The sequence below is a fragment of the Exophiala spinifera genome (assembly GCF_000836115.1).
Source record: "Exophiala spinifera strain CBS 89968 unplaced genomic scaffold supercont1.1, whole genome shotgun sequence".
NCBI classification, from domain to species: domain Eukaryota; kingdom Fungi; phylum Ascomycota; class Eurotiomycetes; order Chaetothyriales; family Herpotrichiellaceae; genus Exophiala; species Exophiala spinifera.
The window spans coordinates 606,855-622,064 of NW_015622513.1; the positions used below are offsets into that span (position 1 = coordinate 606,855).

The 15,210-nt window shown below is 52.2% G+C and overlaps 7 protein-coding genes across 7 annotated transcripts; 4 read left to right on the forward strand and 3 right to left on the reverse strand.

The window, feature by feature from the left end:
• Nucleotides 1-270: 270 nt before the first annotated feature.
• On the reverse strand, nt 271-1,252 carry PV08_00223 (polyubiquitin; the record flags this gene model as incomplete). The annotated part of the gene is made up of 2 exons (XM_016374589.1): nt 271-1,166; nt 1,231-1,252. 2 exons carry the CDS (start codon nt 1,250-1,252, stop codon nt 271-273), a joined length of 918 nt encoding a protein of 305 aa, XP_016239865.1.
• A 1,168-nt stretch (nt 1,253-2,420) lies between these two features.
• On the forward strand, nt 2,421-4,235 carry PV08_00224 (uncharacterized protein; the record flags this gene model as incomplete). The annotated part of the gene is made up of 1 exon (XM_016374590.1): nt 2,421-4,235. The coding sequence occupies one exon, from the start codon at nt 2,421-2,423 to the stop codon at nt 4,233-4,235; it is 1,815 nt and encodes a 604-aa protein (XP_016239866.1).
• Nucleotides 4,236-5,699: 1,464 nt separating this feature from the next.
• Nucleotides 5,700-6,872, forward strand: PV08_00225 (uncharacterized protein; the record flags this gene model as incomplete). Its single annotated transcript, XM_016374591.1, has 2 exons — nt 5,700-6,159; nt 6,214-6,872. 2 exons carry the CDS (start codon nt 5,700-5,702, stop codon nt 6,870-6,872), a joined length of 1,119 nt encoding a protein of 372 aa, XP_016239867.1.
• Nucleotides 6,873-7,949: 1,077 nt separating this feature from the next.
• Nucleotides 7,950-9,673, reverse strand: PV08_00226 (uncharacterized protein; the record flags this gene model as incomplete). The annotated part of the gene is made up of 3 exons (XM_016374592.1): nt 7,950-9,048; nt 9,149-9,316; nt 9,399-9,673. 3 exons carry the CDS (start codon nt 9,671-9,673, stop codon nt 7,950-7,952), a joined length of 1,542 nt encoding a protein of 513 aa, XP_016239868.1.
• An 870-nt stretch (nt 9,674-10,543) lies between these two features.
• Nucleotides 10,544-11,267, reverse strand: PV08_00227 (uncharacterized protein; the record flags this gene model as incomplete). The annotated part of the gene is made up of 2 exons (XM_016374593.1): nt 10,544-10,672; nt 10,731-11,267. The coding sequence occupies 2 exons, from the start codon at nt 11,265-11,267 to the stop codon at nt 10,544-10,546; spliced, it is 666 nt and encodes a 221-aa protein (XP_016239869.1).
• Nucleotides 11,268-11,605: 338 nt separating this feature from the next.
• PV08_00228 (uncharacterized protein) lies at nt 11,606-13,429 on the forward strand (the record flags this gene model as incomplete). The annotated part of the gene is made up of 4 exons (XM_016374594.1): nt 11,606-12,039; nt 12,105-12,493; nt 12,548-12,907; nt 12,966-13,429. 4 exons carry the CDS (start codon nt 11,606-11,608, stop codon nt 13,427-13,429), a joined length of 1,647 nt encoding a protein of 548 aa, XP_016239870.1.
• Nucleotides 13,430-13,846: 417 nt separating this feature from the next.
• On the forward strand, nt 13,847-15,158 carry PV08_00229 (uncharacterized protein; the record flags this gene model as incomplete). The annotated part of the gene is made up of 3 exons (XM_016374595.1): nt 13,847-14,213; nt 14,359-14,524; nt 14,642-15,158. 3 exons carry the CDS (start codon nt 13,847-13,849, stop codon nt 15,156-15,158), a joined length of 1,050 nt encoding a protein of 349 aa, XP_016239871.1.
• Between the last annotated feature and the right edge of the window lie 52 nt (nt 15,159-15,210).

Consider the following 15,210-nt stretch of genomic DNA (forward strand, 5'->3'; position numbering starts at 1 on the left):
TGGCGATATCTCCACGACTGCGGTGCGGATGGGGCAACACAACGTTTTAAGCACGAAACACATCTACAAGGAGGCTCGGAAAATGTCAAGTTGAGAAAGGGTAACGGTATGTTCGCATTCTCTAGATCTACTGCTCATTGCCTGCTCATTTGGCTAGCAAGTTCAATCGTGCATGCAAGTCGCAAAATGTCGTGTCATCACTGCCTCTGCAGTCTCCATATCATACAACTAAAAGAGAGGACGTCCGTAATCATGTCGTAAGGTGAATGTCTACTGACCGCCACGAAGTCTCAGCACCAAGTGTAGAGTGCTTTCCTTCTGGATGTTGTAGTCAGAGAGCGTGCGACCATCCTCCAACTGTTTGCCTGCAAAGATCAATCGCTGTTGGTCAGGTGGGATGCCCTCCTTGTCTTGGATTTTGCTCTTGACGTTGTCGATGGTATCCGATGACTCAACTTCCAGTGTAATCGTCTTTCCAGTTAATGTCTTGACAAAGATCTGCATACCTCCTCTTAATCTCAGGACGAGATGGAGAGTGGATTCCTTCTGGATGTTGTAGTCTGAAAGAGTTCGACCGTCTTCTAATTGCTTCCCTGCGAAGATCAAGCGTTGCTGGTCCGGTGGGATACCCTCCTTGTCTTGAATCTTGCTCTTCACGTTGTCAATGGTGTCAGATGATTCGACTTCGAGTGTGATGGTTTTTCCTGTCAGCGTCTTGACAAAGATTTGCATACCGCCTCGAAGACGGAGGACAAGGTGAAGGGTCGATTCCTTCTGAATGTTGTAGTCTGAGAGGGTACGACCATCTTCAAGTTGCTTGCCTGCAAAGATCAAGCGTTGCTGGTCGGGAGGAATTCCTTCCTTATCCTGAATCTTGCTCTTTACATTGTCGATGGTATCAGACGATTCAACCTCGAGGGTGATGGTCTTGCCGGTGAGGGTCTTGACGAAAATTTGCATACCGCCACGGAGACGGAGGACAAGATGGAGGGTGGACTCTTTCTGGATGTTGTAGTCGCTCAGGGTGCGGCCGTCTTCAAGTTGCTTTCCAGCGAAGATAAGACGCTGCTGGTCAGGAGGAATTCCTTCCTTGTCCTGAATCTTGGACTTGACGTTGTCAATGGTATCGCTGGATTCGACCTCAAGGGTGATGGTCTTTCCGGTGACTGTGAGATGATGTTAGCATGAACCCAGGTGGCGTGAGAGGACAAGGCGGGGTGAGTCACTTACGAGTCTTGACGAAGATCTGCATGATTGCGGTTTAATGAGATGAAGTAGACTAAGTTGAAGATATCAAGAACGAATTGAGAGAGAGACTTGGGACAATCTCAGGAGATGATCTTGCGGGTTATGGGTGATAGGAAGAGAGGATGGAGGGATTGATGGATTGGAAGCCTTAAGTAGGAGGACGAGGAGAGCAGGCGGCAAAGGCGGTGGCTGTGACGCCAAGTGTCAATGGGCAAGTGTCACCTGGAAGGTTGGAGAAGGCAGTAGTTGACTAGTTGGGACTAGTGAGTGGTTACTAGTCGCCCAGGTGAGGCAATAAAAACACGACTTAGAGCCTTAGATAAGCCGGTGCTTTAATAATCAGTAATCCGCTAAACCACTATTAGACTAGCGCATCTTAAATCACGTGCAGGCAGTGACTTCCTGCCCGCAGCGTTATCGCTCCCATTCTGTAATAGTCCGCATCTGTAAGGTCCTCATCTTCCGTACCCATTTACTCACCACCTTGCTCAACACGTCAACATTACGAGTGGCCTTCAGGCACTACCAGGATGACACCAGTCCTCATCAGACAGGCCAGAACTCCGTCTTCACTGACGTGTAAAGACGGGAACTTTCAACCGATAAGATGAGCCATACCTCGTGGCCGTTGCCCTTTGTGGCGTATTGATTCAAACATCTAGCCACTTGACTGACTTATGCATTCTTCCAAACATACAAACAGTAATTTGCCAGCGGTAAATTCATTCTCCGCCTCTCCCTCATTTCCCAGTCTGCTACTGCTACTTCTGATGCTACTTTCCATTTGCTTGAACAATGAATCCTCGAGCCAGGGCCCAGAGAAAGAAATACTCCTCTTCTTGGATTGGGAACCTCTCAAAGGGAGTTTGAAGCAATGCGAACCCTTCAGTACCCCGAAGCCTTTGTCTCGGCCTACTCAGATCACCAACGCCCCGTCATGGTGATCATAGGCTCTTCCACACATTGCCCAGCGTTCTTTGCGTCGGCGCCGGGGCCACAATTCCTGCGCATTCCACCAAGTTACATTCCTGCTTGACCTTGACGACGAGTTTCCTAGGTTCCTTGCAAACCATTGTTTATCTTTGTCATTTATGATACATCGGCCGCCCTTCCGTGGTTGACCCAGGTCGCCTCTATTTCAAGCAGCTGCAAAATATGCAACCCTATCAGCCATGTCTCTTGCAGACTCAGCCGATGGTATCCTTCGTCCAGAAGACAAGACCTTCATGATGCTCTTTGGGACGCCCCAGAACGAGCCCAATTCCTTCGACGAATTCTTCAACGAGGAGATGTACAAGCTGGAGATGAGCGACGGTGAGGACGGGAAGCAACAGCATCTTGGCCACCTTGATGACTTTGTTGCCAATGAAGCCATCGAGGAGCATCAGAACACAATCTTGGCACCAACAATTCCTTCGATAGAACGGGGTTCCTCACCCCAGCCGTGGAGACAAGGAGTGTGGTGTTTGAGGCCCAGGCAGCAACCCTCGGAGCTGGTAGTGGAGAAAATACGTCGGATGGAAACAAAGCGACCGTCTCCCTACCATCAAACAATGAATCTCCCGAACCAATTCGCGCAAAAGGCTCCTGTTCCAACAACCTCCCTGGATAGCACCTTAGAAAGTGGGACAAAGCGATATGCGGCAACACCGCGTTCTGCCACAATAGATACATCCAACTTCACACGCGAAGCCACACTCTCCCCGAGCCCGATGTATGCACACCTACCTGTCGGTTCAAGAGATGGTCATGGGGACACGAGTACCTGGCAGCAAGACTTTCAAAACTTTCATCTTCGTCTCCCTTACGACGCTCCGCTTCATTCAACGTTGTCGAAGCAGTATTCAGCGCTGAAGACTCGCGAGAAGAATTCAGCACGAGTAGCAGAAAATCATAACATGGTTCTCCCTTCACATCTTCCAGAATCGGTTCGGGTTGAAAGCTACTCGACAGCAATTGATCCCTTTCTGCTTGAGCCACATGAACAGCAGCCGAATTCGTATCAATTCCAGGGTGGGTCACCCCGTACCAACGGAATTTTACATGAGCCGTTGTCGATGCATTCGCCCAGCAGTGGGAGTGACCCCCCGTCAAGCAGCTCACAGAACTCCCACGAGGCGAGATCTCATGCATCGAACACCAGTGTCGACATGTATTCGCAGTCAATCGTTTCCCCCGCAACTGCAGCTGACTTTGTCTCACATCCGCCGCTCCCGAGGCTGGAGCCTGAAGAAACCTACCCTGTTCTTGCTGCCCCGACGCCGCAGCGCATTCCACATCCGATTCTGCAGCAACCAGCCCCAGCTCCGCTAATTGGACTGGGAATCCAGTATCCTAGATCTGCACAAACAAGCCAGCTAGCTTCTTACGACTTTCCTACATCGTCGACCATGCAAGAGCCCGTGATCCACTCTCCTCCAGCGAGGACGATGCCAGTAGCTGGGCCGTCCTTGTCATCATATCCGCCGCTTCCGCCTCCAGCGTCCTACCTCTTTTCCCAACAGTCCAATTTCATGACTCCTAGCAAGCAACGACGTTCACTGTCTAGATCACCTTCGCCGCCGATCTCGCCAACTACCGTCAGTCCTCGCAGGACTACGCGACGTTCACCAACCAGGACGGTTACAGATTACACTCACAGTCGCAGGAAATCGATCCACAAATCAGGACCAATGCGAGACCATGCCGTTTCACAAGAGCCACCGCTCCCTTCTCCCCGAGCCAGATCCTCGTCGAGACCTCCGCGAACACCCAAGAGGCCTAAGACGCCGACCAGTGCAGTTCCCACGATTGGGTTTGTCAATTTTACTCCAGCCGATTCGGCGAAGTTGATGAGCGATGTGGCGCCCAGTGGTAGTTCGAAGACTCGGGCTCGTCGAGAGATGGAAGCACGGGAGAAGAGGAAGAAGCTAAGTGAGGCTGCATTGAAAGCGGTGAGGGTTGCAGGCGGGGATGTGGCTGCTTTCGAAAAGGCCATCTTCACATAATCTGCCAACTGTCTGATGCTGCCCCAGACCATGTATTGCTTCGTGGCTGAAGCATGATTTTGTCCTCCTAAGGGTAGCTTTTAGCAGTTGATGGATTTCAGCGCGAACTGCGTGTATTGTATTGCGAGTTATCTGTGTCGCGCGGGAGTCTCTTTATACCAACGATGGTACAGTGCATATGAAGTCTGCCAATTCAAATATCTACTGCCGGATCGTGTTGTTGTTTCTATTCTTTGTGTTACCATCCAGTAGTTCATAGAGAAGATTGAAAATTGACCATGGCTTCACTTAATTCGATTCGACACCGATGATGCTTGGGGTCTTGTGCCACATATGCATGTCTCTGTAGTTCCGTGCTTGAGGAGGACAAATCATCAAACACGGCATGTGCCAGATGTGTAAACAAAAACGAAAGGGCCACGTCGGCACTCGAATGACAGTCTTGAGTGGCTTAGCTCGGACTCGAACTCTGCCGCACTTGTTGACTCGGACCGGACTCCTGAATAGCCTGGTTGGGCAGGCGAACAGCACAATTCACAACCGAATTGACGATCATCGGCATAAACTGGACGACGTGAGCCCTTCAACATGAACTGTTATACCAGGTTCAGGGGTAGGGGCCAGTTGGCAGTGAGGCTCTGGCTCAGTGGATCTGCGCCAAAGTACAAACCCCTGTCCTCGTGCATCGGCTACAGCCAGAACCACTTCACCTTTACCGTTCGTAAACTCCCGGATTCGGCCGCCCCTCGTCCAAGCGGATCGGGTGGCCTCGTCTAAGCGGATCTTGGTGGCGTCGATTCCCCATCCCATTGGGGCTCAAGGGCGATGGTCGGCACTTCCTAGACTGGTGGTCGCTCCTTTACTGGATACTCACTCGCCGCCGCCATGAGAGGTGAAACACTCCTCGCCCGCCAAAAAGCGTCAGCCTCAGCAGCCCGCGATCCCCACGCAGGCTCGAACGTCTCAGACCCCCGAAGCGAAAAGCTTGAGCATTCTCCCCCGGTTTTCACGTCCATGCTCGGCGCTATTGAGTCTTGGTCCCGCACGACCACAGCACCAGGTACCATTTATTATGTTGTGCTGGTCCACCGTTGCGCTCGTCTCTCTCCTCTCCGTCCGACGCGCTCCCCATGGAGAAAATGAGAAACGTGCTCAGATCCTATGGGGAGTACTTCGACCTGTCAACTGAGGCGAAGGCAGAGATCTTGAGAGACACAAAATGGGCTCACGTATGTCACGGTACACCCTCTCCCCGCGACTTCAGCGATTGACGCGTGTGCCAAATAGGGTCTGCGAGGCATTGCTGCTGTGATGGTGGTATGTTCCCATCTCACCTTGTGCTATGCAAGGGGAATAATCCCGCCGTGTTGCGCACCTGGGAGCACCACCTCCTCGCTGTTTCAGCGGCCACTGTTTCGGCTTGTTGCGAGCGGACACTCATGGGTAGCAACATTTTTCATCCTCATGGGCTTTGTCAATGCGCTGGCACCACTACGCCTCGCTCGATCAGGACAGGTTGACAAAACACTCAGCAAGTTGGCCTCCTCATCCTTTAGTCGCATCTTCCGGCTTGTTCTCCCCGCTACGGTGGCCACCATCATCAGCTGGGTCATTTGCAACATGGGGTTGTACACCACTGCAGAAATGAGCGATGCGTTCTGGTTGCATAGCACAGCACCCTCGCCCAGCCCAAACTGGCTTCAAGCTGTACCGGATCTACTTCGTGGTATCTCGGCGACGTGGGCCTTTGGACAACAGAACCCCTATGATCAACCACAATGGGCTTTGATATACCTTTTGCAGGGGAGTTTTATGATCATCAGCGCTCTGTTTCTCACTGCGCATATGACTCCTGCTTGGAGGACTGCTACTTTGTCTGCGCTGATATTCTGGAGCCTGAACTGGAGCCGCCTTATTGGCGATCGTAAGTCTCGCGCTGTATTTGTCCATCAAAACAGAATTGCTGACGACTGTTCAGCCTGGACTGGGCTCTGTTGCTTCGCTGGCATCATGCTTGCTGAAATGAGTCTGGCGGGAGGCGCTGAAGCTCTATCCGACATTTCTCCTATCCTCGCTCCACTGTCCATCCTTGTGGGTCTTTTCGTAATGTCTTACCCCGGAGGCTACCCGGATGCAGCAAGCTGGTCGAGGATGATGCACGCATTCGGGCTACGGTTCCTGCCGACTGAAGCTGTGGATCGAATGTACGGTTCCCTTGGCGGCATTGCCCTCGTTTTTGGCATCATCATCTCTCCGCACGCCCATTGCGTTCTCAGTTCAAAGCCGTTGGAGTGGCTCGGCAAAGTCAGCTTCGCCATCTATCTGCTACACGGCATGCTGTTGCGTACTGTCTTCGCCTGGCTCCTGCACCTCGGCCAGTCATTGACTCCCTTTGTCGAGAATGAAGACGGCATAGATGTCGATGTGAATCGATATCCTGTGCCTGGGTTCTTTCAATGCGCTTTTGCGACCGTAGTTTCGGCAGCTTGTATAGCTGCAGCAAGTCAAGTTTGGACTCTCAAGTTCGACCCGTTGTTTGGAAAGATTACAGCGACACTTGAAGGTGTGACGGCCGGCAAGTCTTTCGTCGGAGTGAAGTCCAGCGAGGATCCGGTCCTTCCAACACGAAAGGATTGAACTTCCCAACATAGCTTGGGAGGGTACCATTTACATTACCAACGAGGCCAACGTCCGAAAAAGGAAAGTCGAACCCGGCTGCTGCCCGAGCATCGACGAGAGAGCTTATCAACTATATAGGATCTAGATCCTCGTGGTGCTCTCGAGCCGGAAGCGAAGCACGACATCTACGTGAAGGCATCCATAAGAATACGCTGTGTGCCGTCGCTGCTTTGAGCCTGAGGCGCTCACGACGAGCCATTACGCGACGAAGAATCACTTCACTTACTCGACCTTGCGAATACCGGCAGACATCTTGATCTCTACGCGATATGGGAATATTGACAGTCGTGGTCTCGATCCGGGATTGGAGAAACTGAATTGTCTGGGGAGTCTTGCACTCTCTCGTTGGATCATTAGACAAGTTCAACTTTGGAGATGTCCTTGGATTCTGGACTTTGCCGTCAGGCACGTACAGTTCAAAGTGGGATGGGTGGCCATCAGCAAGCAGCATTGATCAAGCCAGAGTCAGGACGGTCACAGAACGCCCCGTATATTCTGGTACTTTGATATCAGCACGTATGTGATACTCAGCTTTGCAGGTTGGGCGGATGTGGTTCTAGTCGGACCCAAGCCTTTGGCGCTCTGGTTGGCTCTGTCCGAGGAGCGACGGAGCGTAAATTCACATCGGTCTAACTTGTTTTCTGTGTTTATGGTTATTGTTTGCTTGAGTGATTGCATACCTGGCCAGCATAATTAAAGTAACCTGTACCCCTTGCTGGGTGCATCACCACGGTAAGATATGATCTTTGATGTTAACAGGCTATGTTGTGTGTGTGTGTGTGTGTGTGTGTGTGTGTGTGTATTTGTCCCCACCGATTCTATACCACAGCAATTGTGGGGTTCTCACGGAACGCTAAGATCGGTCGAAATGATGAGGAAGAAGGTCAGACAAGACGATCACAAGTGATTCAAACTATAACGAAGAGAAACCGAGATAGGTCCCTCTGTAAATATATGTTTCCACAGTTCTTCCAAATCGACACAGTCCCTCTGTCCTCTGGGGGACATGGTTTCTCCCTCATCTCTTCTTCACAATCACAAACGACCTCTCATCTTGATCTCCAGAGTCCGAATGGGAATATACGCAAGCAAAGCAACGACGACGGCGAACTCGAAACCCAAGTCACCGGTCTTCTTGGCAATGGGCCCCGTGTACCACGTCTGGTCCATGGACGGGATGATGAAGGCCCAGGAGATGACGACGGCGGCGATGGCGCTGAGGCCCGAGGGCAGGGCGCGGCCGTCGTTCCAGATGGTCGGGTCGAAGCTCGCGGGGTCGGCGTTGCGGAAGTAGAGCCACTCGGTCAGGAAGCAGGTGACGGACGCGCCGGCGTAGTAGCCGATGATGCTGAGGAAGCTGATGACGGAGGCGACGAACGACTTGGAGGCCGGGATGGCGACGCCGATGATGGCGCCCGTGGCCACGACGGCGAGCAGCGCCCGCGGCACCTTGCGCAGCACGGGCACCAGCACCGTGAGGTTGAACGAGACCGTGTACACGTCCCGCGCGCACGTCGCCAGCACCGACGTGCCCAGCAGCACCAGGATGAACTTGCCGAACCCGCCCAGCCGGTCGACCAGGATGGTCCCGATGACGCCGCCGATGCCCGCGTTCGCGTACGCCGTCGACCACGCGGGGACGGATGACGCTGCGCCGCCGATGGCCGCGCCCAGCACCATGAGCAGCGAGAAGGGCGTCGCGATCCCGAAGAGGCAGTACGCGGCGATGCGCAGCCGCGGCGCCTCGGGCGGCATGTAGCATGAGTAGTCGCCGACGACGTTGGACCACGTCACCATGTTGCCGGCCGCGAAGGCAACGATGCCCATGTACTCCTGGGCCTTGTGGGCGCGGGACGGCGCCTGGTGGGAGAGTTGGTCCCCTGCGGCGCCGATGAGGACGATGATGGCAAACAAGCTTGGGATCCACGCCCAGCGCGTGAAGAGGTGCAGAACTCGGTAGCCCATGAAGCCGATAAGCATGCTGATCACCATGATGATGGAGATGGCGCCTCCGACCGACAAAGTGCCTGGCTGCACGGACGCGAGACATTGGCCGCCGTTGATGCTGCCTGTCACGCCAAACCCGCCGACCGTCAGGGTGACGACGAGCGTGGTGAGCATATTGCAGTATTTGCTAAGAAGTAGATGTCAGATTATTATAAGATGTCGACGGATTCGGACTCAAGTCTGCAGCGAGAGAGAGAGGAGCGGCGACGAGAGCGTCTCGGACTTACCCAAAGCAATATCGTGACTGAATCATTTGTCTCATGCCGGTTCGAGGTGCAATGGTCATGATATACGCGGCCGGGAGGGCGAACAAGAATTGAATAAAGACAATCATGCACGCGGCCGCTTTGAGGTTGAGACCGTAGCCAACAGTGACTGCGGAGCCGATACCGATGCTGTAGGCAGCGCAGATGATGTGTTAGTCGATACTTGTCCCGGTATATAGCAGGGGAAGGGGGATAATGGCTAGTCACTCACGGTAACAAGCTGGTCATCGAGGTTGCAAAGATGGTGAAGACGTTGATGTATTGCGTGTCGGTACGCTTCTCGACGGGCACAGGTTCAGCACCTCGCATCTCGAGCCCGGCAAAAGATAACTTCTCCCAAAATGAAGCACCGATCTTGGGAGGCTCCAAGTCATCGCGAATGATCATCTCCTTACTGGGCTCCATGGTGCCTTCCTGCGACGACCCAGTCTCAAGGTCGCGAGCGATAGGGTCTTTGCTCTCCTTCTGAATGGTGAAGTCCTCCATTGTGAGAGCGGAAGGGAGTATTCCGAACTCTTTGGTTTGGGAGTATAGGATTGTTCGTAACGTGTCTGCTGAGAGTTTGCCAAATTATGGCGAAACAATCCAGAAGCTGATGGAAGATGAGGAGGAGAAGGGGTGCTTGCGTGCTCTCATATCAATCAATCAATACTTGCACCTTGGCCAAATGGGGAGGTCCTTATGTATATATCTCGAGCCCGTCTTCACAATCATACTGGCTCTAGGTAGTGCCATGGTTCTTGACAAGAGGCGTAGTCACCTTGGGCCTGGAATGGCAGGATAAGTTGCCGCAGAAAACTGCCTGGCCAAGCTAGCCAATGCCAGAATAGCTATTTGAACAAAGATAAAGATGGGCACTAGTGCCACCCAAGATTGTAGTGCAATGTGCGCCCTTCTGGGGCCATGGTTCGGTTTCCAATATTTTGCTATGGGGAGGAATGTCGGGAACATTGAGATAGGCTGAAGGAGCGGCCGGCAGGCAGGCAAAAGGCCATAGCAAGTCCACCCTGGGCCCGGCACAAACCGGGTAAAAATTTGGCGGATTCGGTTGCCGCTTCTGTGGTATGGCGAGGGGGATCCACTGATAAGACACTTGCCCGTACACAAGGCTGAGGCCCCTCGTGCGACAGCAAGGCAATGCTGGCGGAGGATCAGTGACTGCTCTACACATTCAGTGTTGTATGCTCTAGACACATCAAAAATCGTGTTTGGAGAGTCTAGACAGTATGCTCATGTAGCTATGAAACACGGAGAGTCATCAACCAGGGCCAGAGCGCCAAAGTGATCAATCCCGAATCACAAAGCGCATGTTACCACCAAATGATCGCACCTCCGCGGCTTCGGCAGTCATCACTTCTACCACCCCAATGACAGCCTCTTCACGGCTTCTGCCTCGTCCACAATGTCACCCATATATGATTGTATGTCCAACAGGTTATGTTGCTGGATAAGAGGAGATCGGTCTCCACAGGCAGATCCAACCACCTAGACGCGATGTTATTAAAGATCATAGTCCGGAGAGGAGCTTCGCCAAAAGACTCACCATTGGTCGAAAGCCATGGCACATGGCATCCATAGCAGACGCACGAACACATCCACTGGTACTGACACCGCCGATGACCAAGGTATCCACGTCGAGAAGCCGGAGTTCTGTCGCAAGGGTGGTTCCAAAGAATGCTGATGGGTTTCGCTTGAGGACCACTGTATCTTCAGGCCCTGGCTCTAGTCCGGGGAGCAAGGCGTCTAAGGATCGCGTGTCGCCGTCTTGCCATGCCAGGATCGTTTTTGTCTTCTTGGCCTGGACTCCTCCATCTCTCATTGTTGGATGGTTATACCGCACTTGAGCCCAGACGACGGGAACCCCTCCTTTTCGAGCGGCAGCCACCAGTCGTCTCATGGAATCTGGGCTTGCAGCCCCTTCAGGATTGTGTGAGAGATCCAAAGGTGATCCCGTTTTCCAATATGCCGCGCAAACATCGATCAAAAGTAGAGCCGGTCGTGACCCCCATCCTAGCGTTTTGCCGTAGCCAGGAGGGTTCGACAGTGACACATGGTCTGTAACCCGCTCAGCAACGCCCATTTCCTTGTGAGTCTGGTCGTGATTCCAAGCTGTTCACAAGATGATAGACTACTGGTGTTGTATGTCGTGGCATAGCGCGAGTTGTATCCAACAGGTTCAGAGTGGAGTCCTGCTCTGCCGCGACCGGCCGGCAGTCGATACACTAATGGGATCCAAGGTCATAGACATTGTGTTAGCAACTATAGGTCGCCGCCGACCATCGGCGCTGCCTTTCTCTTATCATATTGTACCGCAATGTTCCCAGACGTGTAATATGCTCTGGCTTTCTTGATATGGTCTGAAGTTAGGCGCACGTGAGCCTTGTGCAAGCGCTGATTTCAGGGACCATTTCCACCGCCATGGCGAAGAAGGAACACGAGATCCACGACCAGACTAATCTCTTGACAGGGAGTCGCTTGATCATCACTTTTTGCGCCCTTGCCTCTGCTTTACTGGTCACATACATCGACCAGAACTCGATCGGTGTGGTATTACCTACTGTCGGGAGAGATCTCAACAGTGCATCTACTATAGTCTGGGCTGGCACCTCTTCACTTATCGCCAACACGTCCTTCCAGGTTCTATATGGCCGACTGTCAGATATCCTTGGCCGAAAGGTCATCCTCCTCACCTGTCTATGCCTTCTTGCACTGGGTGATTTACTATGCGGCTTCGCTCAGACGGGCCCACAGCTGTATGCCTTTCGAGGTATATCTGGTCTTGCCAATGGCGGTATCATGGCCTTGGTAATGATGGTAGTATCAGATGTAACGACCCTGGAGCAGAGGGGCAAGTACGTACCTACCATGGAGTCAACATACCACAGCGGACTGTCGTTGATGCTAACGGGAAGGCCAGATATCAAGGGATTCTGGGATCTTGTGTCGGCCTTGGTAACACCATCGGTCCTTTTGTTGCTGCAGCCTTTACCAGGAATGCTACATGGCGAGCAACATTCTACTTCATCGCTCCACTGGCAGTGTGTATTGCAGCGATGTTGTACTTTGTGCTGCCACCTCAAAGCATTCCACAGGAGCCCTTAAGCGTAAAGCTACGGAAGATCGACTGGATCGGCATTGTCTTGAGTTCTGCAGGAGCAATGCTTCTCCTCATTCCCATATCCGGCATAGGGGTCCAATTCGATAGCAAGAGCCCCATGGTCATATCTATGCTCACGCTGGGGTCTGTCTTCATGACCGCATTTGTTCTAAATGAGTGGAAGCTAGCTCGGCTGCCAATGTTCCCATGTATGCTTACGGCAATGTTTAAAAAATACTGGACTTACGCTGACATGAAGACAGTGAGGCTGTTTAAGAATCCCGCACTTGGAGCTATGCTTACCCAGAACTTCTTGATCGGCATCGTATTCTACAGCTTGCTGTACTACCTTCCAATCTACTATCAAAGTGCACGACAAATGAGCTTAATTACCTCGGCGGCTATGATTATACCCATTGTCATCCCACAGGCCATAGCCTCTGCGTTGTCAGGCCAGTATATCTCTCGACGGAAACGGTACGGAGAGGTGCTGTGGACCGGGTACATCTGCTGGGTGATAGGCACGGCGCTGCATTGCATTTTCAGCCGCACTCTCTCTGTTGTCGCCATCGTCTTCATTCTCATCGTCGAAGGTGTCGGTGTTGGTCTCGTCTTCCAACCTAGTAGGTTCTACCCTTCATTGGCAAACTTGAAATCAGCTGACAGTGATTTTCACGACAGCCTTGGTCGCAGCTCAAGCACATGCGCCAAAACAAGACAGGGCCGTGGTCATCAGTGCTCGCAATTATATCCGTGCACTTGGTGGCTCAGGAGGCCTGGCCATTGCATCTGCCATATTCTCTAACTCCCTGTTGAGCAGTCTTCCCAACGATCTGCCGCAAAACATCACGCGCCAAATTCAAGACTCAATTTTTGACATGCCACTGCTTGATGGCTTGTCTGTGGAACAGCAAAACCAAGTCAAGGACGCATATGTCAATGCAGCTAGATCTGTTTTCTATTTATGGGCAGGAGCCATGGCTTGCTGCCTTTGCTTGATGGTGTTCATCAAGGACAAAGGTCTGACAAGGCAAGAGGAAAAGGCGCCTCCAAGATCAGCTGAAGCTATCAATACAGACGCACCAAGCCGATTTCCAGAGCCGGAGATGACCTCGACTGTACAAGAGACCAAGTCAGCAGTTTAGATTATTCGTTGTCTATATCTGTCCACAAATTATAGGCGGAAACAAAAAGGGATTATAAGATTGTCATAGATGCCTTATTCGAGAAATGGAAAGCTTATGGGATGAAGATTTGCACCGGCAGTAAAATGTAGTAATGTCTTTGGATAATGGGGAAATTCAAGTCCTCATTGACAACCAGAAAGAGCTGTCACACTCTTTCTGCTCAGGAGAGTTTGTAGACTTTGAGATGTTGACAGCACGATGAAAGGTGGAGCCGAGAGCTAAAAGCGGGCCAATATTTGGACAGCCAAACTTCCCGAACTTTGCCAACTTTTCTTCCATTGAAGTTCTTCTTTGCGTATCATTTCGTCTAACATGGGATACGGCCGAATCTCATCTGATTCAAGGACAATCTGTGATTTAAAATAGAACAAGACCATGTCAGAAGCCCAGCCGCGAGTGGCTTATCAACCATTGCACCCTTCTCTTCGGGACAAACTCGATCCTGAATACGTGTCCCTTCACGACGAGGTGTTGCAGTACGTCAAGCCAAACGAATCGCAAGGTTGGAATCCTGAATCTCGCAAGTTCGTCTCGCCACTTGGAGCTGGAGCTCAGAAGGACGTCGAGGTGGGAAAGATCACCAACCACGAGATCGGGGATGGAATTCAGGCGAGAATATTCACTCCTGAAGGGCGACCTGCGTCGTCTGAGGGCTGGCCTTGTCTGTTCTGGCTCCACGGTGGTGGCTGGGTCAATGGAGGCTTGAACAGCGAGAACGGCTTCCTGAGGCACTTTTGCAAATGTAAGCATGGCCCAACCCACGCTTGGTCCTTGATAAATCATGATTCACGATGACCCTTGTGCACGCATGTGCATGTACTGTGACGGACATTGTATGATGCTTGAGCTCAAAATTCAATCAACTTACACCGTTTGTGTCATGATAGACGTCAAATGCGTCGTGTGCACCGTCAACTACCGGCACGCACCCGAATATCTCTACCCTACGGCCGTCGAGGACAGTTTGACAGGCCTGAAATGGCTGGTACAGCCAGAGAACGTACAGAAATTCTCAATAGATACGAAAAAGTTGATATTTGGCGGATTATCAGCGTGAGTACCAGTACCTTGTTATCCGTTTGGGGGTTTTATTTGTTCTTACTGGCCATCGAAAATGATGGCCAAGCAGGCCTCACTTCCTTTTCTTTTATGCTGATCTCGAAACAACAGAGGTGGCAATTTGATGGCGATCCTATCTCTCCAAGCGAGCCAACTCGACACGCCGATCCGTCCAATATTTCAGTTCTTCCTCTGTCCCGTCATCGACAACACTGCAACGGTCGAGACGACATGGTCCACGTCGAGACACTCGCCCTGGCTCACGCCGCAGCGCATGACATGGTACCGAGAACGGTACTTCGGCACGAACGACGCAGAGAGTGTAAAGGAGTGGACCGCGTCGCCGTGCTTCGCCCCGGACGACTTGCTACGACGGTATCCCAAGACTTTCGTCGCCGTGTCCGAGTGTGACCTTCTAGCTCCCGAGGGACTAGCGTTCGCCGAGCGTCTGAGCGACTTAGGTGTGCCTACCGAGGTCAAAGTCTACAAGGGAGCGACGCATTCGATACTAGTGCTCGCCGGAATTCATGGCATTGGGAAGCAGCTCGTGCATGATGTCTGCGAGCGTGCAGCGGCCGAGTTGGGGGGTTCTTATGATCGGGATGCTGCGAAGATTGAGAGACAATAGCATTTGATCTAACCATGATATGTACTGCCGTCATTGGTACACTGCTACCATT